The sequence below is a fragment of the Malus domestica genome, chromosome 06 (assembly GCF_042453785.1).
Source record: "Malus domestica chromosome 06, GDT2T_hap1".
Classification (NCBI taxonomy): Eukaryota; Viridiplantae; Streptophyta; class Magnoliopsida; order Rosales; family Rosaceae; genus Malus; species Malus domestica.
The window spans coordinates 24295559-24321127 of NC_091666.1; the positions used below are offsets into that span (position 1 = coordinate 24295559).

At 38.3% G+C, this 25569-nt stretch overlaps 5 protein-coding genes across 6 annotated transcripts; all 5 read left to right on the forward strand.

Moving 5' to 3' along the window:
* The first annotated feature begins 1507 nt into the window (after positions 1-1507).
* LOC103437404 (aluminum-activated malate transporter 10-like) lies at positions 1508-4020 on the forward strand. The gene is made up of 6 exons (XM_017332876.3): positions 1508-1927; positions 2050-2190; positions 2304-2576; positions 2689-2807; positions 2928-3071; positions 3378-4020. The coding sequence occupies exons 1-6, from the start codon at positions 1612-1614 to the stop codon at positions 3849-3851; spliced, it is 1467 nt and encodes a 488-aa protein (XP_017188365.3). The 5' UTR covers positions 1508-1611; the 3' UTR covers positions 3852-4020.
* A 771-nt stretch (positions 4021-4791) lies between these two features.
* LOC103437405 (uncharacterized) lies at positions 4792-7382 on the forward strand. 2 transcript variants are annotated; one of them, XM_008375872.4, is made up of 5 exons: positions 4792-4960; positions 5092-5164; positions 5261-5426; positions 6012-6056; positions 6388-7382. In XM_008375872.4, the coding sequence occupies exons 1-5, from the start codon at positions 4881-4883 to the stop codon at positions 7269-7271; spliced, it is 1248 nt and encodes a 415-aa protein (XP_008374094.3). In that variant the 5' UTR covers positions 4792-4880; the 3' UTR covers positions 7272-7382. The 2 variants fall into 2 exon arrangements, with proteins under 2 accessions (XP_008374094.3, XP_008374095.3); XM_008375873.4 differs by having other exon boundaries at positions 4803-4960; positions 6015-6056.
* Positions 7383-7488: 106 nt separating this feature from the next.
* LOC103437406 (plant UBX domain-containing protein 10-like) lies at positions 7489-11435 on the forward strand. The gene is made up of 4 exons (XM_008375874.4): positions 7489-8506; positions 10160-10330; positions 10461-10664; positions 10917-11435. The coding sequence occupies exons 1-4, from the start codon at positions 7694-7696 to the stop codon at positions 11145-11147; spliced, it is 1419 nt and encodes a 472-aa protein (XP_008374096.3). The 5' UTR covers positions 7489-7693; the 3' UTR covers positions 11148-11435.
* A 1528-nt stretch (positions 11436-12963) lies between these two features.
* On the forward strand, positions 12964-16086 carry LOC103437461 (serine/threonine-protein kinase WNK8-like). Its single transcript, XM_017332986.3, has 6 exons — positions 12964-13629; positions 13793-13830; positions 13947-14174; positions 14262-14640; positions 14745-15135; positions 15218-16086. Exons 1-6 carry the CDS (start codon positions 13540-13542, stop codon positions 15907-15909), a joined length of 1818 nt encoding a protein of 605 aa, XP_017188475.3. The 5' UTR covers positions 12964-13539; the 3' UTR covers positions 15910-16086.
* Positions 16087-18354: 2268 nt separating this feature from the next.
* LOC139197058 (uncharacterized) lies at positions 18355-19255 on the forward strand. Its single transcript, XM_070823580.1, has 2 exons — positions 18355-18814; positions 18911-19255. Exons 1-2 carry the CDS (start codon positions 18476-18478, stop codon positions 19172-19174), a joined length of 603 nt encoding a protein of 200 aa, XP_070679681.1. The 5' UTR covers positions 18355-18475; the 3' UTR covers positions 19175-19255.
* The last annotated feature ends 6314 nt before the right edge of the window (positions 19256-25569 follow it).

The window sequence follows — 25569 nt, forward strand, 5'->3', positions numbered from 1 at the left end:
ATGTCAGTTAATGCGTTATTTTTTCTTAGCTGCAAATCACAAGCTGAAACATATTATAAATAACTTGTAGCTTGACAATAATTTATCTGCAAAGAAGAAAAACTCGTTAAACTATTAGAAGCCGGGTGTTTCCGGGAAAGAAACTCTTAACACTCGAGATTCTTACCGTAGTACTAGAGCGAGAGAGAGAGAGAGAGAGACTACAAGATTGTTGAAATAGTTCTTCCATGATGGTATATGATATGGTAATATAAGAAATATGTCTTGAGTGCTGGTTCCTAATTATGTTATCCGTGGCATAATATATAAGTAGAATATGTTGATTTGATGACATGATAGTGCGCTGATGTTACCACTTTTGATGAATTTAGGACACAAATATGTCACCAGTCATCAAGGTTTGGTCTTAGGTCCATGACTCTCTCTCTGGCATTAAGGAAAAATTGGAAGGTTTAATTATCAGTGTATCAAAGAATTTCCTTCAAATGAAGATCTGCACAAATTAGTTATATTTAGTAGAATCACTCGTATGCATTTTTGTGCTCCGGTTAGAAGATATAACTATGAGATGGAGGCGGCAAAAGGAGTAGAAGAAGATTTAGGAAGACTTGGAAAGAGACTTTAAGAAAATATATGGAGTACTTAGAACTAATTGAAGACTTGTGCAAAACAGAGCGCATTGGCGTCTTAAGATTCATACAACTGATCTCACTTAGTAAGATAAAACTTGATTGTTGTAGTTGTTGTATTTGTATGCATATCATAGCGTTGGGATTTTCCTAAAAAAAAAAAAAAGGAAGAGAACTATCTGTATGCAGTTTGATTACTAATTATAATCGGTAAAAGATTTGTCCCACTTCCCATATGTTGATAGTCACCTGATTACATTTGGTAAATTTCCAAAAATATCCCATATCACATTTAGTAGGTTAAAGAGTCTAGGCAGTGCAAGTAACACAAATTAATTGTATTATAAAAAACTTTGAATTCCAGGATTGAACACTGTATATGTTTGAAGTGAAAACGACCAATTGATACAGGTGTAAGAAACAATGAGATTATAAGCTCGAAATCTATGCATGACTTATGCGTAGTTGCCATTTTATAGATACAAATCGATAACATATCAATATGTTTTATTGGTGATAATGATATCGGCACATTATTGAACACATAATGATAATCAAAAAACGAACGTTCATTCCATAGTCAAAAGCTTGAATAGAATTTTTACCTATTTTGAGTGAATAGAGAAAGGAATTAATGGAAGTTGTAGATCAACGAGTGTCCTTGAGTCTTCAACCTGACCTACCCAACATTCAACAAAAAAACAAGTGCGTTGGCCTTTAGCTGCTATTGGAAATTTCTTGTTTATTCTTTCTTCTTTACATCATTACTTGCTAGCTCAGTTGTTTATTTCCTTCCACTATGAGAAACCAAATTCCCACCTAGTATATATACTTCAGTAATCCCACTGCTTTCTTCACCAACAATCTTCTCCACATAACCCTGAGGACCACATTGTCGTATAGTTCTGCTTGTCTAATTCTCAATTTCCTCGCTATTTCCGTTTTTGAAAAAATAGCTAAGGAGAAGGAAGCGAGTGACACAATGGAGTGGAGGATAAAAATGGCCGACGGATCATCTGAAGCTTTGGCTCCCACCGAGGCACGGGGGTGCCCCGGCATAGCATGTCTTGCCCTAAAGGGTCTGGTTGTAGGGTTTGTAATGAAAGTATGGAACTTTCTGAAGAAAGCTTGGGACTTGGGACACAGTGATCCCAGAAAAGTGATCCACTGCCTCAAAGTTGGGATGGCACTCACTGTTGTCTCACTCTTTTACTACTTGAGACCTCTCTATGAAGGTGTGGGAGGAAATGCCATGTGGGCAGTTATGACAGTTGTGGTTGTCTTCGAAAATACTATTGGTAAGTTACAAAATTTTTCTAATGTGTGTCTTTACACGCTAAAAGTTTAGCGCGATATTAGCTTCTTAGTGAAGCTCACAAGCCGAAAAACACCCATTGTTAAATTGTTAATGTGCACGCAGGTGCAACATTATGTAAAAGTATAAACAGAATATGTGGAACTTTTCTTGCCGGATTTCTTGCCATCGGCATCCATTGGATTGCAACTCGATCCGGGAAAGAATTCGAGCCGTTCATCACTGGAATATCTGTTTTCTTATTAGGTATGTAGTAGTCTTATTAATCTCATTTTATTTTGTGAGTAGCTATAAATAGTAGACTTATAAGTTCTAATGTGTTACTGTTATAATGTTATTGTTATTCTTTTTTTCTTCAGCTTCTGCAGCAACCTTTTCGAGATTCATACCTTCAGTGAAAGCTCGATTTGATTACGGTGCTATGATCTTCATCCTCACATTCAGCTTAGTTTCGGTGTCGGGTTACCGGGTGGATCAGTTATTCCACATGGCCAGCCAAAGAATGTCGACCATCGTCATTGGGACTTCCTTGTGCGCTGTCATAACCATGATCATTTGCCCCATTTGGGCTGGGGAGGAACTCTACATGCTCATCACTCGGAACATGGACAAGCTTGCCAATTCCTTAGATGGTACAAACTTTAATCCAATCCCATCAAGTTTAGGACAATTTAATCCCATCTTGTGTTTGCTGTCCTAGGACAATTTTGCTGACATTATAAAATTGTCCCACTATACTTTCAGCTTGTGTGGCAGATTATTTCAATGATAGTGGAGGCTTTGCTGGTAGTGACAAAGAATCTGACAAGAAATTGCTTGGCTACAAATGCGTTTTGGGGTCAAAGGGAGCAGAAGAATCCATGGTATGCAACATAAACATATATAATTTGATGGGTTATTTGGTGTAACTTCCATTTTTTATTCAATAAAATTCTCTTGTATCATTGAAAAAAAATCTAACAATGGCATTTTCAATTCTATAGGCCAATTTTGCTAGATGGGAGCCGGCACACGGCCGATTCAACTTTCGGCATCCATGGAAGCAATACCTCAAAATTGGGGCATCAATGCGTGACTGTGCTTATTGCATTGAGGCCCTCAACGGTTGTGTCACTTCGGAAAATAAGGTAATTCCAAGATCAGCAATCTACTAAAAGCAACTTTATTAGAAACATGTGTTGAAAGTTTAATAAAAATCCTAAGTGCTTCTTGAAAAATATTTGGAACTTGGATGTTGGAACTACAAGAAGCATTTACTAAGTGCTTCTCGAGAAAGGCACTTCCAAGTGCCTTTATAACCAATAATTTTCTTTTTTGTTTCTTTCAATCCAACATTGTCAAAAGTGTTTTTAGTTATTTAAAAAAATGCTTTTATTATTTCATCACCAGCGCTAGAATGACACAAACTGAACCTCTCTGATATGAATAAACAGGTCTCTGAGTTGACAAAGAAGCATATCAGCAACATTGCCATGAAAGTAAGCTCAGATTCTTCAACAGTGATAAAAGAGCTAGCAAAGACTATGAAAACAATGAAGAAATCAACTGCAATAGATCTCCTAGTTGGAGAAATGAACAATGCAGTTCTGGAGCTCCAAGAGGACTTGAAATCTCTTCCTAACTTATTCATTAATCGACAGCCACAACTGCCGCAGGAATCCGATGATTGTCCCGAAAACAACAACACAAAAGCAGAAGCAGAAGCAGTTGCTCTCATGGACATAATTCCACTTGTGACTTTAGCTTCTCTGCTGATTGAAATTGTTGCAAGGATTGAAGGCATGGTAGGTGCAGTCGAGGAACTGGCTGAGCTGGCTGAGTTCAAGGCAGCCGGCGATCGGAAGGCGAATCAGAATCAGACTACTAACAAAGTTGTACCTGATCAACATGCCCTCCGAAGGGTCTGAGTTAGATTGTACATTGATTATTGTTCTTGGCAGATTGTGTTGTTGCAAGAAAGGTGGCAAGAAACATATACTACCGAGGTGGTGCTGTAAATTATACCAATCCAACAACTTGGAACATAATTGAAAGTCTGTCAATTGATCAAACCTTAAATGGCATTTTATGTGTTTATGTGACTAGTTCTTACTTAGGATAACTTAGGTTTGATTTTCATACGAATTGCAGTCCAAAATATTTTCGCAATGAGAATTTTGTTTTTTCAATTCCATTCCAAAAAAAAAAAAAAAAAAAAAAAAAAAAAATTAGTGTCAACATCCATTCCAAATTTCGAAAAATTTGAATTGAATTTTTTAATAATATGTTTCAAATTTCTTTAAATAATAACTTGAAATCTTGAATATGTCCAGCATTGAAAGGTCGGAATTAAAAATTCCTACTGAAAACATGAAGAAACTACATTGGTTAATAAATTCGCTTATAAGAGAAGAATAAGTAGAGTATTGCTTTGAAATAATTATTTCTAAAGTCAGTTATTGTGGGTAGTTTAAGTTTGAAAACTCGATGTGTATTTTATAACTTTAGAGCTTTCAGAATTTTAATTTTGGCAAATTTTAGAATTTTGAATATCAAAATTGATTTGAGTGTCCCAAATTGAAAACTCTTGAATTGAAATAGGTCAAAATTTGAATTTCCAATTTAACCCGTGCCAAAATGAGTCGACTGACTATAATACAGTATGTGGAATAATGGTAGGTAGACCAACTTTTAGACCACATTTTCAAATTATATGATATATTATCAATTAAAATAAGTACGTTAATCACCCTTTGAATAATAATCCAATAATAAATAACTACATCATTACAGTATGGCGGCAAATCCCTTGACCGCCTTAATTGGGCTTAGTGCATACATTTGGGCCTCTCTTATAACCCAAAGCAAAAAGAAACGAACGTTCCAGTCTTTGACGGTCCCTTCTCTCTCACTTCATAACTCTCCAAAACCCCTTCGAAACTCGAAAACCTTCAGCCATGGCGGAATCCATCATTACCTCAGAAAAACCCTCCACCTCGTCCCCTCTAGAACCTCCTTCCCGTATCGTCTGCCACGTGTATGTTCTTCTCCAAGCTCATCTCTCTTTCATCAACAAAGCGTGATAATTTATTTTATTTTTTTCTGGAAAATTTTCCGATTTTGATTTATTCAATTTTTTGTTTTGTTTTTGTTTTTGTTTAATTGCAGCTGCCAGAAGCAATTTTCTCAGTACACATGCCCTCGATGCAACTCACGCTACTGTTCTCTGCACTGCTACAAGGTATGTATGCTAATTTATACAGATTTAATTTAATTTAAAATATTTATTTTGTAATTTTGGTGTTTGATTGTTTTGAAATTTGATTTGATTGAGCAGTCGCATAATCTCCGGTGCACCGAATCGTTTATGAAGGAGAATGTGGTGGGGGAGCTGGGGCAATTGGGGCCCGATGACGAAACTAAACAGAAAATGCTGGACATACTGAAACGATTTCACTCTGAAGAAGAAGAAACTGATGACATGGATGATGATGATAATGCTGGTATGTTTTTATTTTGTTATTATAAGTTGGTGTTCTCATGTTTTTCGATGAAGTTTATGGCTTTCGAGTTTAATGACGTTTTTGGTGAGTTTTCGATACTTGAGATTTTGTATGTGCATTGTAAGATATAAGAGAAGTTTGTTATTGAGGGATTGCTAGAGCTTTGAACCAGGAATTAGGACTGGAATCTAGTTAGTTTTCGATAAATGTTTGGTGGTTCGGGTGGGTTTAAGGGTGGAGTGAACAATTGGATTGGTGATTTAATCCGTCGATGTTATGCTGATTACCGATTGTTTAGCAGTTGATGGCATATGCAAGTTTACTAAACTAGTAGATGTTTTATAGTTGAGTATAAATGAAGTAAGTAGGTCTCGTGTGATGCTAAATCGGGCCTGATTGATGATAGCAATAAGCGTAAGGCTGCCTTTAAATGAAATTGATAACTAGTATCGTAGTTGGTCGAAGGATAGGTTTTCCGTGTTTTATTGGCTTCCTAAGAGATATTCATTGTTTAATTACGGTCCTTAAATGTTTTTTTTCTTCACAAATTTGGATATCTGACCGAAATCTAAACTTATTTTTCAGCAGGTTCTGCACTGTCTGAGGAGACTATTCAAAAAGTGCTGTCTGGTATGTTACTGTCCATCTTTTATTGATGTATTTAGCTTCTAGCTCTCAATTTCTTTCGTATCTTTCATTCATTTGATTTTACATTTTCAAAGAAACAGATATTTGCACTCCTTAGTTTATATTTGGAAGTTAAATTTAGCTCACGTCTACTGGATTATGCGTTCTCTGCTTTCCTCTATATGTCCTAAAGCTGACATGAGTCATTTTGCACTCCGTAGTTTTATACTTGCAAGTAGTAAATTTTAACTTATGTCTTTCTGGATTATGGGTTTCCTGCATTCCTCCATATTTCCTAAAGCTGACATAAGTCGGTTGCCTTTAACCTTTGTAGGTGGTGAAGTTAGTCTGGATGATCTATCTACAGAAGAGAAGAAACTATTCCAAAGAGCTGTCGTTTCTGGGGAACTGAGCAAGATGATTAAGCCTTGGGATCCGTGGTGGTTGAAGCCTTCTGCCAGAACGATATCATTTAGCAAGGAAGGATCCCAACTTATCCAACCTCTTGTCAAAGACGATGAATCAATGTCACCCGAGGATAATTCAGAGAGCAATCAAGCGAGTGAGATTCCACCTGGGCCTGACACCGCACTGCCCCCAGTCAGCAAGCTGAGTTCCACAAAGCCATCACCGTCCTTAGCTGTTCATCTGGTTGACATCATATACAGCTACTGTTTCACACTCCGTCTTTACAATGGAGATTGGAAATCGGATGCCATAGGATCATCCATGGCGGTGCTTTCTGTCTCCAATGTACTGGGCCAGGGTGGGCAACCGGAGACTGTCCTGGAAGTGCTGTCTTATTGCTTGGAGAAGACCTGCTCCCCAGACTTCAAACATACAGGCGGCTTGCAATTTGGACTCGGTCTCATAGATGATGTAACAAGCCTATTAATGCTAGGAACACCCGCTTTGTTGTGCTTGCTCTGTGATCTGCAGAGGATGGTTCAGGCTGGGGAGAGGGATCTGAAGTCAGAGAAACCACGAAAGTTGTCACGGAGAACAGAAATTAGGAACAAGCTTAAGTTGGCCGAACGGAAAATTTATTTCATCATGTGTTGGGTGCACGAGCAAACCGGGGAAGTTTGGACTCCCTTAGCAGCCATTGTAACGGCCGAAAAGAGTTCAGCTTTGAGTTATCAATCGGCTTCGAGGCCCGGGAAAGCGGAGAAGAAAGCCGAACCAAAGAGCAAGGTTTTGATTCAGGAGATTAGATGAAAAATAATAACATTGTAAGTTGTTGTAATCAAATTGTTTCTCCTTTTGAGTGTCTGTTATTGTAATTTGCATGGGACTATGAGTAGTACAGAAGTTGAATAGATTGCGTAACACATGATCTCAGCCGAGAAGCAAAACGACGACGTTAAACCTTTTATTCCCCGCCGGCGTTAAACCTTTTAATTACCGGACAATGGCAATTCTGTTATTTCACAAAAAGTCACGGGACATTTTTGGCATTCCATCCAATACCTATATCTGTTGACCACCTGGTTGCGCTCCCGCGTATGCTCTCATAAACCTCCTCAGTAATCTAATTTCCCAGAGAAGAGAACCGACAATCCCAGAACGTCGTCGTATCGTTCTCGGCTCTCTCTCTCTCCCCGATTCGAACCAGGGAAAGCCCTAATCTGCGTGCAGAGATGGTCGATGTGAACGACAAGTTAGCGTATTTCCAAGCGATCACAGGCCTCGAAGACTCCGATTTGTGCGTGGAGATCCTCACCGCCCATGGCTGGGACCTCGAGCTCGCGATCTCCTCCTTCACCACCACCTCGAACCATACACCTTCGCCGGAAGATCCATCTGCCGCCGGAACCTCCACAGTCTCCGATTCCGGCGGTGGGGACGGTCTTCGCTCCATTCCTCAACCGTCGTACCAATCTGGACAGTCGTCAAACGCCGTCGCGGCACCCGGTTTGGCTTGGAGGATCATAACTCTACCGATTTCTGTTATTTCTGGTAGTCTAGGTTTGATTTCTGGCGCGGTTGGGCTCGGGTTGTGGGCGGCGGGTGGAGTGCTATCGTACTCGCTCGGAATGATTGGGGTCGGGGCTGGTCGGGACGGTGAGGCCTCGGCCCGATTAGTGTCGGTGTCGGAGGTGGGGAATGAAGCAGCGCAGTTTGTAGCGAGGTTCGAGCAGGATTTTGGGACGAGGAGGCCGAATTTCGTCAGCGAAGGGTTTATGGACGCCCTGCAGAGGTCGAGGAACTCGTTCAAGCTGTTGTTCGTATACTTGCACTCGCCAGACCATCTTGATACGCCGTCTTTTTGTGAGAGGACTTTGTGCTCCGAGATGTTGGTGGATTATATCAATGAGAATTTCGTGTCGTGGGGAGGGAGCATTCGGGCTAGTGAAGGCTTCAAGATGAGTAATAGTTTGAAGGCCTCGAGATATCCCTTCTGTGCCGTCGTTATGGCTGCCACGAACCAGAGGATCGTGCTGCTTCAGCAGGTATATGATTCTTTGCTTGCTTTATTTCCATATAAGAATTATCGGTAGGATACAGAATTGATTGCTCTATAGATTGAATTGATTTTGATCAGTAGGTTTAAATATTATATCATTTGTTGTTGGTAATGGATTGGAAGATCTTAGGGCGGAACTTTGAATTATCAGTGTCAATCTTTGTTCGATATTGGGGATGAAGATGGAGGTTTGGAAGGTAATGTCTGACATTGTATCTTCGTAGGGAGACATACTGAAACTAGAGGTTTCTCGGCATAAAATTCCAATCTGAGTGGTTATTACCTATCATCACGATTTATCGAATACACGTTTGGCTCATTATATGCGACTCTTTTCTGTTTCTTTTCTTGTAAATGAGTTGACCAGTCAGTAGTAGTGATTCATGGGGTTTAACTGGGAAGCTTACAGAGCGGTGTTTTTTAGCGGACTAAGGATTGTTCATTTGCTTTCCCCATTCGGTTGCTCATAGTGCTACAAACATCCCTTTTCATGCAATGTTAGCAGCAGAAACATTGCTCAGCATGTTCATTTTGGTGTGAGTGATGTTAGCATTAAAAATGATTATATGGTGGGTTGATCGGTGTTAATGGTCACCGGCAGAAACATGGTAGACATTTACATGCTGGTGTGGTTTAGTTTTCTGATATTTTTTAGTGGACTAAGGATTGTTCATTTGCTTTCCCCATTCGGTTGTTCATAGTGCTACAAACATCCCTTTTCATGCAATGTTAGCAGCAGAAACATTGCTCAGCATGTTCATTTTGGTGCGAGTGATGTTAGCATTAAAAATGATTATATGGTGGGTTGATTGGTGTTAATGGTCACCGGCAGAAACATGGTAGACATTTACATACTGGTGTGGTTTAGTTTTCTGATTCTTCGTCTGTTCTTCTGTTTTCCATCCCTAGAGTTTCTACCGCAGTGACTGAAACTTAATATTTTGGGAATTTTCCTTTGTTGCTTTTTTCCCATAAACATTGAAAGCATGTTTATTTTGGTGCAAAAGTAGGCACTCCTTTTTTAGATTAGAATGTAGGATGGATTCTATTGGAGGGATAAAAGGCTCAACCGAAAAGTTGAAAGGATAACTATTAGAAAATTTCTGCTATTGTGTTTCTGAAGATGCTATTAATTTGAAGTTGTTGATTGACCAATATGATCTGTGCATAAGATTTTTTGTGTTTCACTCACGTTTTTATCTTGAAAATTGCTGCTCAGTTCTAAATCAATGATATTGGAGCTTTAGCTTTTATTTTGACTGGTCATGTTCCTTGGGGAATATGGTGAATCATGTACAGAAATTTTGTCGCACTTTATCTTGGACGGTAACTAAGTATTATGGTTGCTATTACAGATTAGGTGGACGGTGAATTTGTTATTGAGCTATAAGCTATTCTATAGCTTGGTATGAACATTTTGTTTTATACCCTACTTTGGACGTGGTTTCCTCTTTAAGTGATGCATCTTGAACTTGAAGTTTTTCTTTCTAGAGTATTAGATAATAGTTGGATTTTGATGTTCTTATTCTTGACCATATTTCCCTATTTTCCTTTTCAACTGTATGGTAACTAAATATGGATGATATCTATTTTTGTTGTTCATTTTATCCATAACGACAATCATTTTCATGTTTGGTAGGTTGAAGGGCCGAAGTCTCCTGAAGAAATGCTCTCAATACTAAATAGAGTGGTTGAAGAAAGTGCTTCTGTTCTTGGTGTAGCAAGGCATGAGGCAGAAGAAAGGAGAATGAACATTCGTTTAAGGGAGGAGCAAGATGCTGCTTATAGAGCAGCACTTGAAGCTGATCAGGTATGTTAATAGTTTAACCTAATTTCATGCTCCCTTTACCCTATCACGTGACAGACAAAGGCTTTAGGTTTTTGGAAACTCTTAGGTTGTTCTTTTCTCATTCCCTTATTGTTATGTTCATTTGCTTCAGGCGAGGGAAAACCAGAGGAGGGAAGAGCAAGAACGTTTAGAAAGAGAAGCTGCTGAAGCTGAGCAGAAGCGCCAGGAAGAAGAAGAGGCTCTTGAAAGAGCAGCACAGGAAGCTGCGGAGAAAGAAGCTGCATTAGCTAGGATGCGGCAGGAAAAAGCCTTGTCACTTGGTGCCGAACCTGAAAAAGGACCTGACGTTACACAGGTAATCCTTCTTGCATTTTTGCTTAAATTCTCTCTTGTTATTTTCTTGTACATTTTGAATGTATAGATGTTTCTGATAACTTCTATGATGTGAACATACGTTCAGTTGAGTATGTTTAGATATCATTCATGGACATTCTAGTCGTATGCACCTTTTATACTGGGTCGCAAATCCCATTAGTCCTTGTTTTGTCCGAGATACTAGTTATTTAACCTAATGTATGCATGGTTATGTTTTCATTTGGTAAACCAGGTTGTGGTCCGGTTCCCAACTGGACAACGCAAGGAAAGGAGATTCCACAGCACTGCATTAATCCAAAATCTCTATGATTTTGTTGATTCTTTGGGTTGTCAAGACGCTGAGAACTACAGTTTGGTGTCGAACTTCCCTCGAGTCGTATACGGACCAGAGAAGTTGTCTTTATCCTTGAAAGAAGCAGGATTGCATCCACAGGCCAGTCTTTTTCTGGAGCTGAATTCTTGAGAACTTTAATGCACGCATCGTGGTTTGTTATCAAAATTCAGTAGAGATGATTCCTGCAAGCTGCAACTAGGGTTTAATTTATTTTTGCATCTCTATACATAGCAACTATGTCGATTTTATTAGAACGATATGACTAGTTAAGATAGATGACGATGATGATATGTGGATGTGCAGTTTGTTTCCGTTGCAAATTCTTTCAAACACGCGACCCCCAAAATGGAAGCGGATTGAAATAACGATACTGACTATATAGATTTGAAAATCTAAATAAGCTCTTCCATTCGTTTCTCTGTTTGATGTGATTAATGATTACTTTGTGATGTTGCCTCGTCCCGTCCATTTCATTTCTTGATAGAGCTGTTGAATTTCGAACTTCAGAGATGAGTGCCGGGCAAGAACCAAGTTAGCAATGCATCATTACGACTATGAACAACCCATGTCGGCAGATCTTTGTCAACTTTGTTGTCCTAACGGTTCATTGTTCGTAATTTAAATTTCATAATCAACTGAACTGTGTTGATCTAACGGTTCGTTGAGCACAACCATGCCACATGCAACCATCGTCAACGTCGATCAGACTTGAACCGGAGATCTTCGACTGACGTGATTACTGTACTCGTAATCATCATAACTTTACCCCTATCTTACGTGCTTAAGGACGTCGTGGTTGTGTACCAAACTCCATGAAAATTGTGGGTGCATTTCAACACCCTACTTAAAATTGTGCTAAGTGGATAAATAATTGAAATGTAATGCGCACGTTGTGGTTTTGAATCATCCAGACCGTCAGATGTAAAGATTTCATATGTCGATACATGGTAAAAAAATAAATAAAAAAACTAAGATTATGCTTCTACATAACCGAAAGTCGCCATATAGTTGGAAAGGTAGTGGCTGTGGAGAACATAGTTGGAAATGTCGTGATATACAAACCAAGTCCAAGTCATACGTAACTTGTTTCTTTGTTGAAAATCTTAAATCTCTTATGGTTGATTCTAACTTTTTTGTATGGTCAATATATTCGTCGCGTTCCATGACGTTGAAAGAGCAAAAATGTAGTACTATACATACGCCACATCAATAACTTAAGTTCAAATTACATTTCATCTTTTGAAATATTACACCAGAGATTAAGAATCATCTTAAAATCAAAAAACAAACTTTGTTGTCTTTTGATCATTTCTCCATTAGACTTTAATCTTACTTCCTTTATTTCTTCGCTTTCCCAAAGCTACAAGATTTGAGACAACACCAAATTTTGATTCTATTAAATTCGTAATATTCAAAAATCGAATTAATTTCCTCACTACAAAAGTTAGTAACACCTTTTCATGTCATCCCTTTCCCCGCCATTTCCCTTTTCTTGTCAGTTTTCTTAAATTTATTTCAATTTTCAATCGATATATGTTTCTAAAATAGTTGTGAAGTATCAACATTTTTTTATGTACCTGAAACATAATTATATGACAGTACTGTTTTACTTAAATAATAACATGTACAAACACGTGGTGTGCGAAGATTGTGAAAGAATCCTAGTACATAGTTTTGGAATAAATAAAAAATAGAACAAATATACGAAAAAAAAGAAAAAAAAAATATAGATTTTAATGTTTTACCAGAACTCCAATTTCAACTTTTCCAACCTTTTCAGGACACCGTGATTAATTAAATCAAAGATTAATTTACTAATATTTTTGCTGATCAGTAGATTAATTTTACTAATACGCTCCGAGCTGAGTTGTCTTCCCCTAATCAACCTCCTAATTCCTAAATTAAATTAAAGTTAAATTAATTAAAATTAAATAATTAAATTTCCAAGTAGAAGTCGAGAAGAACAGTGTGTACCATCTAATCATAGAGAGAGAGAAGGACTCCACCGGAACACCTCTTCCGATCCAAAAATCAAAATCCCTAGAAATCCCAATCCAACACCATCACAATGCCCCACTCAACCCTACATTTACCCCTCTCCTCCCAATCGCAATCCCTAGGGTTCCATCTCCAATCGCTCTCGCTCTCTCCGCAGCTCGATTTCTGCACTCTAGGGTTTTCTTAGGGTTCTGAGAGTCCCCAATTTCGCCTCTCCAGCTCGAAAGAATGCAGATAGCACCATGGCTGAGTCTCGGATAGGTTTGACAATGTGGAGCTCCGTCGCGAACCCGAATTCAGGTACGGAATTCGGGGACATGTGGTTTATCGGCTGCCGCTTTCGTCTTCGTTCGACGTTCGACTCGTACTCCGTCGCTTGCGAGGCGTTTTCTGAACACTATTGTAATCTGATTCCGGTTGGGATTGTTAAGCGCAAGAAGCTTTGATAGTTTTGTGAAGAATCGTTTCCGTCTTAAAAAAAGTTTGCTTCTTTCGGGAGATTTTTTTGTGTGTTTTTAGGGTTATGGATTCCTGTAGTGGTTTTGTTGGTGGGAATTCTGGTTGCGACGATGGTGGCGTTGTGGAGAAAGATCCGACTGGGCAATACTTGCGGGTACGGTTCCGGATTTTGTTTGCTCTTTAATTTGGTATTTAAATTGTCTTTTAATGTAAATTTTATTGGTGTTTGTTGAATGTGTTTTCGGTCATCATCGTTGCTTGCTTGTTGTTGGTTTTGGTGATATAATTCTTATGTAGATTTGTGTTTGTTCATCCAGTATGACGAATTGCTGGGGAGGGGAGCATTCAAGACTGCGTATGCTTCTCTAACCATACCTTGAATTCGTTTCTTTGTAGTTGGTTTCTAGGGTTCTAACGATTTGCTATTGCAAAATTATATGTTTACTTATTTGGATGTTGTACAAAATGTAGATACAAGGCATTCGATGAGGAAGAAGGAATAGAAGTAGCCTGGTGCCAAGTGAATATCAAGGAGGTGTTGCAGTCTCCGGAACAGCTGGAGAGATTGTATTCCGAGGTTCATCTGCTGAAGTCGTTAAAACATCAAAACATTGTGAAGTTCCATAACTCTTGGGTGGATGATAAGAACAAGACCATCAACATAATAACAGAGCTGTTCACTTCTGGGAGTTTGAGGCAGTCAGTTTTGCTGCTTTTTTTTCATGTTTCATGTTTTTACTTGGCGTACCTTCTTCAAATACTAACCGTTTTTGTTCTGGGATCTAGGTACCGAAAGAAGCATAAGAATGTCGATATGAAGGCCATTAAGAACTGGGCAAGGCAGATTCTTCGAGGCTTGCACTATCTGCATTCTCACAATCCTCCAATTATTCATAGAGATTTGAAATGTGACAACATTTTTGTCAATGGAAATACAGGAGAAGTTAAAATCGGTGATCTCGGATTGGCGATAGTCATGCAGCAGCCTACTGCTCATAGTGTTATTGGCACCCCTGAATTCATGGCTCCAGAGCTTTATGACGAGGAATACAATGAATTAGTCGACATCTATTCTTTTGGCATGTGCATGTTAGAAATGGTTACTTGTGAATACCCTTATAGTGAATGTAAAAATCCGGCACAAATTTATAAGAAGGTTACCTCTGTAAGTTTCTGATCGACTGATTTATGAATTTCCCTCCAGTTTTTGTTTTTCTACTAAATGGTTGCCTACTGTTTCTCCTGACTTCCTTTGTTCCTTTGTTGTAGGGTGTAAAGCCCGCTTCACTCAGTAAAGTGGACAATCCTCAAGTCAAGCAGTTCATAGAGAAGTGTCTAGTTCCATCATCTATGAGATTGAGTGCGGTGGAACTCTTGAAAGATCCATTCCTTGCAACTGACAATTTGAAGGAGCCGAATTGTGTTGTTTTACAATCAGAAAAGATGGTGAACTTGCCACAGCCTGAAGCTCGTCCTATGGACATAGATACTAACTACCAGAAGTCCTCTGTTGGATCTTGTGCAAGAAGTACCAATGAAAATTCTAACCCTTCGGTTCTGGAGTTACAGAGTTTAACTGAGAATAATGAGTTCAGGTTAAGAGCGACCAAAAATGCTGATAACACCGTCTCATTAACTTTGCGCATTGCTGATACATGTGGTAAGTACATATGCCGTGCAAAAAGTTTTACTTCCCCCCCTTATTTTCCTGAACTACACCTGAATATTATTTGTTTATACAGGTCGTGTGAGGAATATCCATTTTGAGTTCTATCTGGATTCTGATACCGCAATTTCAGTTGCTGGGGAGATGGTTGAGCAACTTGATCTTTTGCATGAAGATGTGTCTGTCATAGCTGAGTTAATTGATAACTTGATCATGAAGCTAGTACCTGGCTGGAAACCTTCATCAGAAGGTTCATCATGTGGAACAAATAGTTCATGTGGGGATCACCCTGCTCCGCAAAATGTTGTCTCACATTTTGTACATGCGGAGGACCGAGATAACCAAGCATCAATGATTTTAGATACTTCGGCTACCTCAGCTGAGTATGATGTCCCTACCTCCTCAGGTGCCAGTAATGTCAAAGTTATGAAGTCGGCTAAATACAGTTCTGATGAATGCTGTAAAGGTTCAGATGGTTATGGTTGCAGTCCAGATATTGTTCAGGGTGCGGTCAGGGAGAAGAGTAACGAAGCTGATTCTGATGATTCAGTTGTGATGAATGAGGCTCGCCCCGACATGTCAAGCATTTGGTCCTTATCTGAGCTGTCTCTAGCAAACAAAGGTCGATACAACGAGCTAAAGGGGGAGCTTGATGCTATTGACAGGCAGTACCATCGATGCCTTCTTGAGCTCTTGACATTGAGGGAAGAAGAAATTCAGAGTGCAAAGAAGAGGTGGATGGCGAAAAAGATATTATCTGTTAAGTGATGTACTATTTAGTGTTCTTCTCTTTCGTCTCTTTTTTCCCTGTAACATTCATTTTATACTTGTAATTGTTTTTTTCGGTTAAGAAAAGCGGCGAAGCGAATCATGCCGGTGTTTATATGTGTGGATTTGGTACGTACATTTGGTTTTACGATTGCTAATGATATTTACTTTGTTCCATTGCTTACCAAAAACATATAATGTAAAAAAGTGAGAGGGCCTGTGCTATTACTTCATAAGTTCTACATTAATCTACTATGGGTAGAGATAATGTATACACATATATTTGGACACTTGGGCGAATCTAGAAAGCAGCGACCTCAGTGACTGACTTTCAGCTAGTTATTTCTTTCCTCCCCCCCACCCTCTGGTTCATTTCTGCTTCAGCTGAGCCCTCACAAACGAGGACGTGATCCGGGGAGGCTCGGGGTCTCTCTCGAACGGGAGGAACATCATCGCTTCGTGAACAGCTACCAACCTGCCGCCGGATTTGAGTGAAACTAGTCCGAATCTGGCTTAATGGTACAGAGGTACGTAAATTTAGAATTGAAGTGAATAGAAGTTTTGTTATTTAAACTTGTAGATCATGGCACTGGCTTTAGTTGGAGGGGCTGCTGTTGGAGCACTGTTTGGAGCTCTCTATGATGTGGTTAAGGTAAGCCACGGGAAAGACTGTTATGCAGTATAGACCCTTACTTGGAGATCTCAAATTCACGCTTGATTCTCTAAGACCGCTGATGAGTAGATTTTATATTATATGTTCAACCTTGTTCTTAATATATTTTGGTAGAATTTTGATACTTTGAATTGTATTTTCAATATAAGACTTACGACTTCCTCTGGAGCAAAACGTGATCAACTGGTTGAATTTTGGAGTAATTCCAGTTGGAGGACGTTCTTGAGTCACTTGGCTTGATCGTATCAAAATTTGGAAGTTTTCTACCAAGCGGTGATTTTCTAACGATAGAATAAAGGAGCAGTGCGCAGTGCTGAAAAAGTAACGTTTTAAGCTTGAATTGCGTTTTTGGAGCCCAAGATGACCTTTGATGGGTTCGTGGCCTTGTGGAGATGTTTAGAACGTCCCGATCTTCAAAACAAACTATAATGGGCCGGATTTTCTAAGATATTTTATTATTATTTAGTTTCCTACTTGGAATAAAAGACTTGGTTTTAGGGATTGTGCGATGTCTAGGATGGGATTTTAAAAAGGTTTTGGCCAGCCCTAGTTTATTAGGTTCTTTTATGCGATCTTGGAGACCAAAAAAAAAAAAAAAAGGCTAGGGTTTTTTAAGGCTTTCAAATTTTTACTTTAAGGTATTGTCATTCTTATTCATTGTAATAATATTTTTTATGATTTTAATTATGAATATGCGTAGCTAATCCGTTTTGGTAAGGCGAATCCTTAAGTCTTAGCGTGAATATGTAATTTTTATTTAATTGCTTATGATTGATTGCATGCACAATTTGAATTAGTGATCACCATTTTAAACTATCTAATTGTCTTAATGCTTGATCACTATGAGGATCTTTAGAAAAGCAAATTGATGCAATTTTGGTCGGAATGTTCCTGAAATTGACGCTGGCTTCTTGTGATTAATAATTGTAATTTCACTTAAGATGAACATCACGTTTTTAGGGTTGCATGGTTTTTCAAAGGGTTTTCATAAAGCATAATATATCTCTCATGTTTATATTTAATCCGAACGTCCGGACGGATTGCATGTTAGATATACGTTCTATGTTGAAGGTTACAAGTAGAATATATATTAGGAGAACCTAACCTTCAAAGTGGCATATGCAGATCATAAGTAATTGGTAACAATACATAGATTGCTAGGTGATGGTAGTGCTTTTATAAATTGGTATTCAAAACTCGTTTATTTTATTGTATTAGTTTTGGAGGAATTTACTATCTGTTTTTAATTAAAATTAATTTTTAATATTACCCAATTTCAAAATTTCTTTCTCAATTTTTAGTTTTAAATAATTAACTAGGAATTGTTTTTACATAAATGATTGAAATAGTCCTTGTGCAGGAGATGTTTTTTTTTTTTTTTTTTTTAAAGTTGTGCAGGAGATGGTAAAGTTGTTAAGATTTCGTAGCCGTTAGGGTTAGGTCTCCTAGTTTGTAGGCTTGTTTTCAGAAGTTGTTAATAATCCCTATTCTTTAGGGACAAGTTATTTAGTTTGATTCTGATTTAGTCGTGTACCACGTTGTTAGGCTTGTGAAACGTGGGCTGCATATTTTCAGCATTCAGTTTTCTTTGTAAGGCTATTTAATGCCATTGTTGCTTTCTTAATGAATAACCCAGATTCTCCCAGCTATCGAGTGTATAAGCAAACATAATATTTTCGTGTTTTTTCTTGTGTGTTCATCCTAGGTTTCTAACAGGAGAGAGGTGATGTGATCAAGGAGACATCGTTTGCAGCAAGTAACATAGAGGAAGGCGTCAAGCTAATGGAAGGGAGTGGTGTGTTACAAGACCAAAACGGAATCAAAGGTTTGTACTAAGTTGTTGAACCACCATCACCGAAAGTTATATTGGATGTACTGAATCTGCAGGGAACAATGGATGTGGAGGAGACATCAGATTCCACGGTGAATATGGAGGCAGGGGTCAAGCAAATCAAGGAGAGTGGTGTGGTGAAAAATCAAATTGATATTGCAGTAACTGAACCCCCGTTGCTTAGAGATGGATTGGAAGTAGCGAACATGCAGGGAACAAGGGATAATAAGCAAATTGAGGGGATAGGAGTGGTCGCGCTCCAAGCTCCAGTTTCTGAATGTGAACTTCCATCGCTTACACTCGAATTGAACGTCCAATTTGGGCTCTTAGATTCAATGAGTAGCTTCGAAGACAACCAGCAAGTACTAGACTGGCAGCAGCAGCAGCAAAACTCTTATATGGTACGACTAAATTCTTACATTCTCTTCTTTTTAACTGTGTAGTCGGAAGCCTAGTTTTGAACCTTATTCTGAGACCATATCATATTTCATGAACAGGAAGAGGCGCTGAACAGCCAGCAGCAGTCATTGAATTTCAGTAAGTACTTCAATTTGCCAACAGAGAAGGCAGGACTTGAGTCTGAAGTTGAATTTGAGCCACTACCGGGTTTATCCCAAGCCATTGACACGAGCCTTGCATATGTGCAGAGTAGGCAACATGTTGATGCTCCAGAGCCTCATTACATAAATAGAACTCGATTGTCTCACCATGTTAGTCAGATAAAGTCAAATGCTGGGTTTACCTGGGGAAAGTATGGGTAAGTGTTGGCCCTAGAAACTACCAAGCCTACGTGGCGCGCAGGCCGAGTAATCTATAAGCTAACTACGTCCTTCGGTGAATGCGGGGCGTGCCAACTCGTCGGCCGAGCTCGGCCGAGGAGTAAATTTTGCTAATGTCGCGTTGGGTGCGCGGCTGACTTCTGCGTCTTACGATTGCGGCCGAGAAAGGAACGCGTCTCGGCTTTTTGGGCTCTCGAACCTGAAGACAAGGTTACTATTCTTACGAAGTTCAATATCAAATTCGGCTCTCAATGTGCCGAATGTAATAACTGTAACACCTCACTTTGCCGAGAAGGCTGATGAGATGACCTCGACCAATAAGGATTCGGAAATCCTTTTCGACCGAGACTTGGATAGGTAATCAATCGTCCTCGCCGCAGTGCTGGTGATGCCAACGGAAGATGCTGCGAGACCGGATGATTCTACGGTGACAGAGCTATCTATGCCGACTTAAGATATCACCGGTTGCTTCCACAGTGCTGTTGATGCCAACGGAAGATGTGTCAGCGAAAAAGAAAGAAAAAATCTCAAGTTGTTGAGTTTGCGCAGGGCAGTTTTGTATTGATTTCCAGGGCTTGAATGATGCGCAGCATCTTCTATTTATAGCAACGGCTCCCCCCAAGGTCGAGTTAAAAACCTACTCGGACTAGGTCTTCTTCTCCTGATCAGCACCAACTCGACCAGTCCTACTTTCACTAGGACTGTGAACCTAGTCCTTAACCGAGCCGGATTCGTTTCCGGGTCTTGCCGAGACTCCTCATTGCACTAGGACTCGACTTCTTGCGTTATGACCTAGCCGACCTAGGTTTGGAGACCCACGTACTGAACGATCCATGGTATTCTTGTCGCAAGGCCTTCCAGGCCGAGAATGATTCTATACTCGGCCCAAACTATTATTTTGGGCCCAAACAGTAAGAACAAGTGGAACGTAGTAAATATCCGTGTAGTTATTACAAGTGTACATATCCCAAATGTCCAACAAGGAAGAAGCTTGAGAGATCATTGAATGGAGAGATTACTGAAATCGTATACAAGGGAAGTCACAACCATCCTAAGCCCCAGTCTACAAGACAATCAACCTCTCGACCAATTGAGCGTTCTTCATACGGACTCTTTGATCAATTGGCCCCAAAAATATCCAACCCAAAAGTTGAATCAGCCACGACGCTGGATGATTTGGAAAAAAAATCTCTGACCAGTAATTCAGGAGTTGAAGATGAAAATGAGCCTGTCATCAAAGAATGGTAATCTCGGACGATTCTAGTTAGGACTGTATATGTCATATGATAGCCAAAATTGCATATGCGGTAAGGGTTTTTTTTTTGTTTTTTTTGTTTTTTTTGTTTTTTTTTGTTCTTCTTTTGCAGGGATGTAGGAAACGCAAATGATCAGACAACTCATACCTTTTCTGCTTCTGGGAGTAGCATTGTAAAAGAACCCAGAACTATGGTGAAGACAATAAGTGAAATTGATCTTGTGGATGATGGATATAAGTGGAGGAAATATGCACAGAGAGTAATAGATGGAAATTTTCTTCCAAGCAAACACTTCCCCAACTCGGCTGCTTATATCCTATTCAACTGTTTTCCAATCTGTAGGGCCTACTACAAATGCACGTAAAGGGAAACACAAGCACGACATTCTTGGAAAATATTAGTATTTTAAGTATTATATTGTTTGAGTTTTTTTATAAGTTTAGTTTCGGCCTAACATGTTAGTATTAGGGTTAGATTTGTTCGCTATAAATATAATGTTTCGTATCCTTGAAGAATAACTTAGTCACGATGTAACCTTTTTGGATTTTGTAACCGTTCCGACATTATTCTTATTATTTTAGAATCTTGTTTGTACCGTCCTCCGATATTCAATTTCAATATCAGAGCATGTGTGATCATTCAGTTGTTTGTTTGATATTAGTTTTGAAAAAAAAAAAAAAATTGAATATGTTTGCTCGGAAGTCGCACCACTCCCAGATCCCTGCATACCCAAAACCCCAGCTAGCTATGATGCATGGACACGGACACGGACACGAGGATACGACACGATACGACACGGGGATACGTCAAATTTCTAAAAACTAAGACACGATACGGCATGGATACGGCAATTTATATAATAAATATATATTTAAAAAATATATTTTAAATAACAATAAAAAAATTAATTACTCAAAATCTAATTTATATTATTCAAACTCTTAAAAAAAAAAACAGGATGGTAGTGGTGTAAATTCGGTGGGCTATGTAGTTTTGGGCTTTAGTCTCATTTAAACCCTAACAAAAAAAAAAAAAAAAACTATGGTGTCGTTTTTTTCTACAGAAACTAACAAACGACATGTCAACCTAGCAGTCATCTTCTTCCCGAAGCCTCCTCCACCAGATCGGGTCGTCTCCGTGCGACGGCGTCATCTTCTTCGCGAGGTGTCCTTCCACCAGATCGGGTCGTCTCCGTGCGACGGCGTCATCTTCTTCGCGAGGTGTCCTTCATCCGTATCCAGACAGTCGGATACCCGTATCTAAACCGTCGGATACCCGTATCCATCTATCAAACGCCGTATCCGTTGATCCAGATACGTATCCAACGCGTATCCGACCGTATCAGAGGCGTATCGTGTCCATTTGCGTATCCGACACGCGATACGCGGCCGATGTGCCGTGTCTGTGCATCGTAGCCAGCTAGCAACCGCCGCTTCAAACTTGCCGTGCCCAATTTTTCTACAACCTGCCGCTGCTGTTAACTGGAGCCCAGAAACATACCCACATCGCCACCACGCCCACCATGCCCTCCTTGAACTAGAACCCGACCTGCAATCTGACCTCCGCATCAGACCTGTCTCTGTCAAGTCGTACCAGATAGAAAACTACTGCCCAGAAAGGGGTATTTATCAAATATAGCTAAATATTAACCCTGAATTTCAAAAATGTCAATTTTTACAAAAAAAAATCAAATATATCTAAAATCTCACTTACGTAGATATAAATACCCTCAAATTCAATATCCAACAATTTGTAGTTGATTGTAAAAGTTTGGTCATGCGTTTTCAATATAATCAAATAGAACACATTCATGTCTTCGATTATACTGAAAAAGCATGGAAAAGTTTTTACCATTCAATTATATATTGAATAAGTATGGACAAATTTTGCCATGTCTTAGTTGGGTAGATTATAAAATGTAAAAAGGCCTGTAGGGAACAAAGTCGAATATATATATATTTTTTTCCAACCTGGGATTGTCCTTGTTGCTGAGAAATTATCTATATACTAAAACCCGGTGGAAAATACTGTTCACGAGCAGTGTAATGGCTAAAATGCCCCTTAGTGTCTTTTTGTTTCATGTGGTCTTACTTGCTTGGTACAGTGAGATGACACTTTTACCCATGTTTGCCACGTGTCGGTCACGTTCATCCGTATCCTTTGGTGCGTATGCTTTGTGTTTTGTAGAAAAGATGCTGGAAGCAAGTTTTGGTTGGTTTTTGTTTACATTATGCCACGTGTTGATCATCCATTTCCATCTGAGAAAGAGGTCCGGTTCCATTTGAATGAGAGGTTTGATGGTAGTGACAGACGCTCATTTCTCAAAAAAGTGATAATAAATGCAAGTGACAGAAATATATATTTATAAAAATATTAAAAAATGAGAATGGCACAATAAGCAAGAACAATTTATCCCGGCCACATGATTTGTGGCACAACTAACAATAAAAATTTATAAAAAAACAAAAACAAAATATTAAAAATGTGACAAAAATGCCGGTGGCAAGAGAAAAAAATATTAAACAATGTAAATTGGCACAACAAACAATAAAAATTATGTATCATTGCTCTTCTTTCCCGACTTTTCATTATTGGTTATGTTTCATAGATAAAGCAATCATCAACTGGTTCTTTCCCTGCTTTTCAATGTGATAAAGCAACTGATCGTAAGGCTAAAAAACCTTTAAAAATGTGAGTTAAACTGGGCGTGGGGAAATTTTTAGTTGTGATGGGGACGTGTTTTAATGAAAGGGATGAAAAATTTTATTTTTTAAGTTATTAAATTTTTAGCACATATATCTCAAATGATCGTACTTTTCCGTGTGCCAATCACTGAAAAATCTCTCATCGTCGTGGCACGACAAGTTTTTTAGTATAAAAACAAACTAAAAAAATATTAAAACTACTGTTAATTAACAGTTCCCACCCGGTTTTGTCCTTTGTACTCCTCATTTTTGTTCCCTTGCGTTTTGTTTTTTCTAGGGAAGATGCTTTCAAGATTTTCATATTTCAAGGAACATGTTTCCAGCATCTTTCATTTTTCAGGCAAGGTGCATTTCATTTTTCACTTTCCTTTCTTTTCTTCTCTCAGTCTTTCCGTTTCTCTATATTTCTCCTCCGTGCGTCTTCTTTTGATTTCTATCGGATCGTGTGGAAGTGTGCTTGGCCTGTTTTTCTTGCTGTTTTCCACTAACGAATCGCTCTGGTTTAGATGTGTTTGTTCATGCGTTGCTTTATTTTCTGTTTGGTTAGGAAGAAATTAATTGATTGTTGTATAGTTCGGCTCTTCACCTATTTTGCTTACCTTCTCTTTATTTCTTCGTGTTTTACATCTGGTTCTTTAGTTTTATTTCGTTTTTTGGTTGCAGGAAACATTCATCTTCGAATTTTAGGGTTTTGATTCTGCGAGCTTGCAAGCCCTTTTTGGGTCAGGTATATAATTTATCTCTTTGTTGTTAAATTTATTTTTTATTTGGGTATTTTGATTGTTTGTGGTTCAATTTTTCCCTGAAAATTTAAAAAGAGAGGAATTTTTTGTTTCAGGAAAAGTTAAGGATACGATCAAACGTTTACTGGTGAGTATTCTATTTTTCTGACTGTGATTTAATTTTTTCAAGCTTTGGGTGTACTTTACTGATCTGCTTTGATTTTTGGTTGCAGCAAACGTTGTTGCTCGAATTTTCCAGTTTTTTCTCTGCGGCTTTGCAAGCTCTTTATCGTCAAGGTATATAATTTTTGTTGGATGGAATCGTTTTTGGTTTTTTGTTTTTCGTTCAGAGGGACTATGTTTTGTTTGCATATGAGTGTTTGTGGTTGTTGTTTGCATATTTCAGTTTTGACTATTTGCAAATAGTTTTTCTCAATAAATATTGAAAAATGTGTCTCTGCTTTTTGTGAAAAGGGGAAAATGGTGTGTTGTGAGTGATTGAATAATATTTACATTGCAATTAATAAAGTTAGCATGAATTGTGGTCAAGTTAATTGTAAATAATCCAAAATGACAATATGATTATATGATTGGTAACGCTCTGGCTACGGCAACCAGCAATCTTTGATGTTGTGAAGATAACAATTTTAGTGTTTTTGGATTGAAGACCCTGATTAAGAATGCCAAACTAATATATTTGTTGAAAAATTACAAGACCTAAAAATATGCAGATTTGAAAATGTGTAAAATTGTGATTAAATAATGTTGCCTACTCTGTGTGAGTACTTATTTTAGTAACACTTAACAGTGTTATCTATTGTGGTGAAAGTTTTGGTTTGTTTCTTTTTTTATTTTGTAAATCCTTTGTGTACAGTGTCAAATTTTGGTGTTAAGTATCTGAGTATATTGTTATGATGGTTGGATTTGATGTGATATACCTTAATATTTTCAAATAAAAGGAAGGATGGCTGATTATCCATAACTTCTTCAGATAGATCAATGGTTTAATTTAAGCTATAACTGAGTATGTGACTATCATTCAAGCGGTTAAATTGGCTGCAATAGAAATTAAATTCTTTTAATAAAACTAGAAACAACTTATTATGTTTGACAACTTCGTATGAACTAATGTTTTGATTTATCCTGTAACTCATAAATCAATGTTTGTTCTTTGCTTCCCACTAATTTTTTTTTCAGATAAATGATCAATCATTAGCTTCTGAAATGAAAATTATGTTTTATGTTTGATTTATCCAAATTGTTTTATTTGCAGTGACTGCTTCAAGGAAAATGTGCTCTTATGGGATATTCTATTTTCAAGTAATTATGCAAATGAAGCACTGGGATGACTGTCGATGGGGAATACTAGACTAGCCATTTTTGTATATCAATGACAAGGCATTTGACAATGTCTTTTTCTCTAAGTTACATAAACTTAGACAGGTTTGTAAAAATATTTGCTCCATTTTCTACTTAATGTTTATCTTAGTCTTTACTTATTTATATGTTAAAATATAATCGATAATTATATTTTTGCTCCCGCAACAACGTGCGGGTAAAATTTACTAGTAATGATCTATTACACCAATGAAAATTGTAACCCTTCGGTTCTGGATTTACAGATCTAGAGTTTAACTGAGAATAATGAGTTCAGGTTAAGAGCGACCAAAATTGCTGATAACACCGTCTCATTA

Bases quoted from the DNA above. Each gene is read 5' to 3' on its own strand.
- LOC103437405 (XM_008375872.4), top strand. From the start codon at position 4,881: ATGGCGGAATCCATCATTACCTCAGAAAAACCCTCCACCTCGTCCCCT. The intron at 4,961-5,091 runs GTATGTTCTTCT...GTTTAATTGCAG, and splicing joins TCCCGTATCGTCTGCCACGT to CTGCCAGAAGCAATTTTCTC. The intron at 6,057-6,387 runs GTATGTTACTGT...TAACCTTTGTAG, and splicing joins TATTCAAAAAGTGCTGTCTG to GTGGTGAAGTTAGTCTGGAT.
- LOC103437404 (XM_017332876.3), top strand. From the start codon at position 1,612: ATGGAGTGGAGGATAAAAATGGCCGACGGATCATCTGAAGCTTTGGCT. The intron at 2,191-2,303 runs GTATGTAGTAGT...TTTTTTCTTCAG, and splicing joins AATATCTGTTTTCTTATTAG to CTTCTGCAGCAACCTTTTCG. The intron at 2,808-2,927 runs GTATGCAACATA...TCAATTCTATAG, and splicing joins AGGGAGCAGAAGAATCCATG to GCCAATTTTGCTAGATGGGA.
- LOC103437461 (XM_017332986.3), top strand. From the start codon at position 13,540: ATGGATTCCTGTAGTGGTTTTGTTGGTGGGAATTCTGGTTGCGACGAT. The intron at 14,175-14,261 runs GTCAGTTTTGCT...TCTGGGATCTAG, and splicing joins ACTTCTGGGAGTTTGAGGCA to GTACCGAAAGAAGCATAAGA. The intron at 15,136-15,217 runs GTAAGTACATAT...TTGTTTATACAG, and splicing joins GCGCATTGCTGATACATGTG to GTCGTGTGAGGAATATCCAT.
- LOC139197058 (XM_070823580.1), top strand. From the start codon at position 18,476: ATGGATGTGGAGGAGACATCAGATTCCACGGTGAATATGGAGGCAGGG. The intron at 18,815-18,910 runs GTACGACTAAAT...TTTCATGAACAG, and splicing joins AGCAGCAAAACTCTTATATG to GAAGAGGCGCTGAACAGCCA.
- LOC103437406 (XM_008375874.4), top strand. From the start codon at position 7,694: ATGGTCGATGTGAACGACAAGTTAGCGTATTTCCAAGCGATCACAGGC. The intron at 10,331-10,460 runs GTATGTTAATAG...CATTTGCTTCAG, and splicing joins CAGCACTTGAAGCTGATCAG to GCGAGGGAAAACCAGAGGAG. The intron at 10,665-10,916 runs GTAATCCTTCTT...TTGGTAAACCAG, and splicing joins AAGGACCTGACGTTACACAG to GTTGTGGTCCGGTTCCCAAC.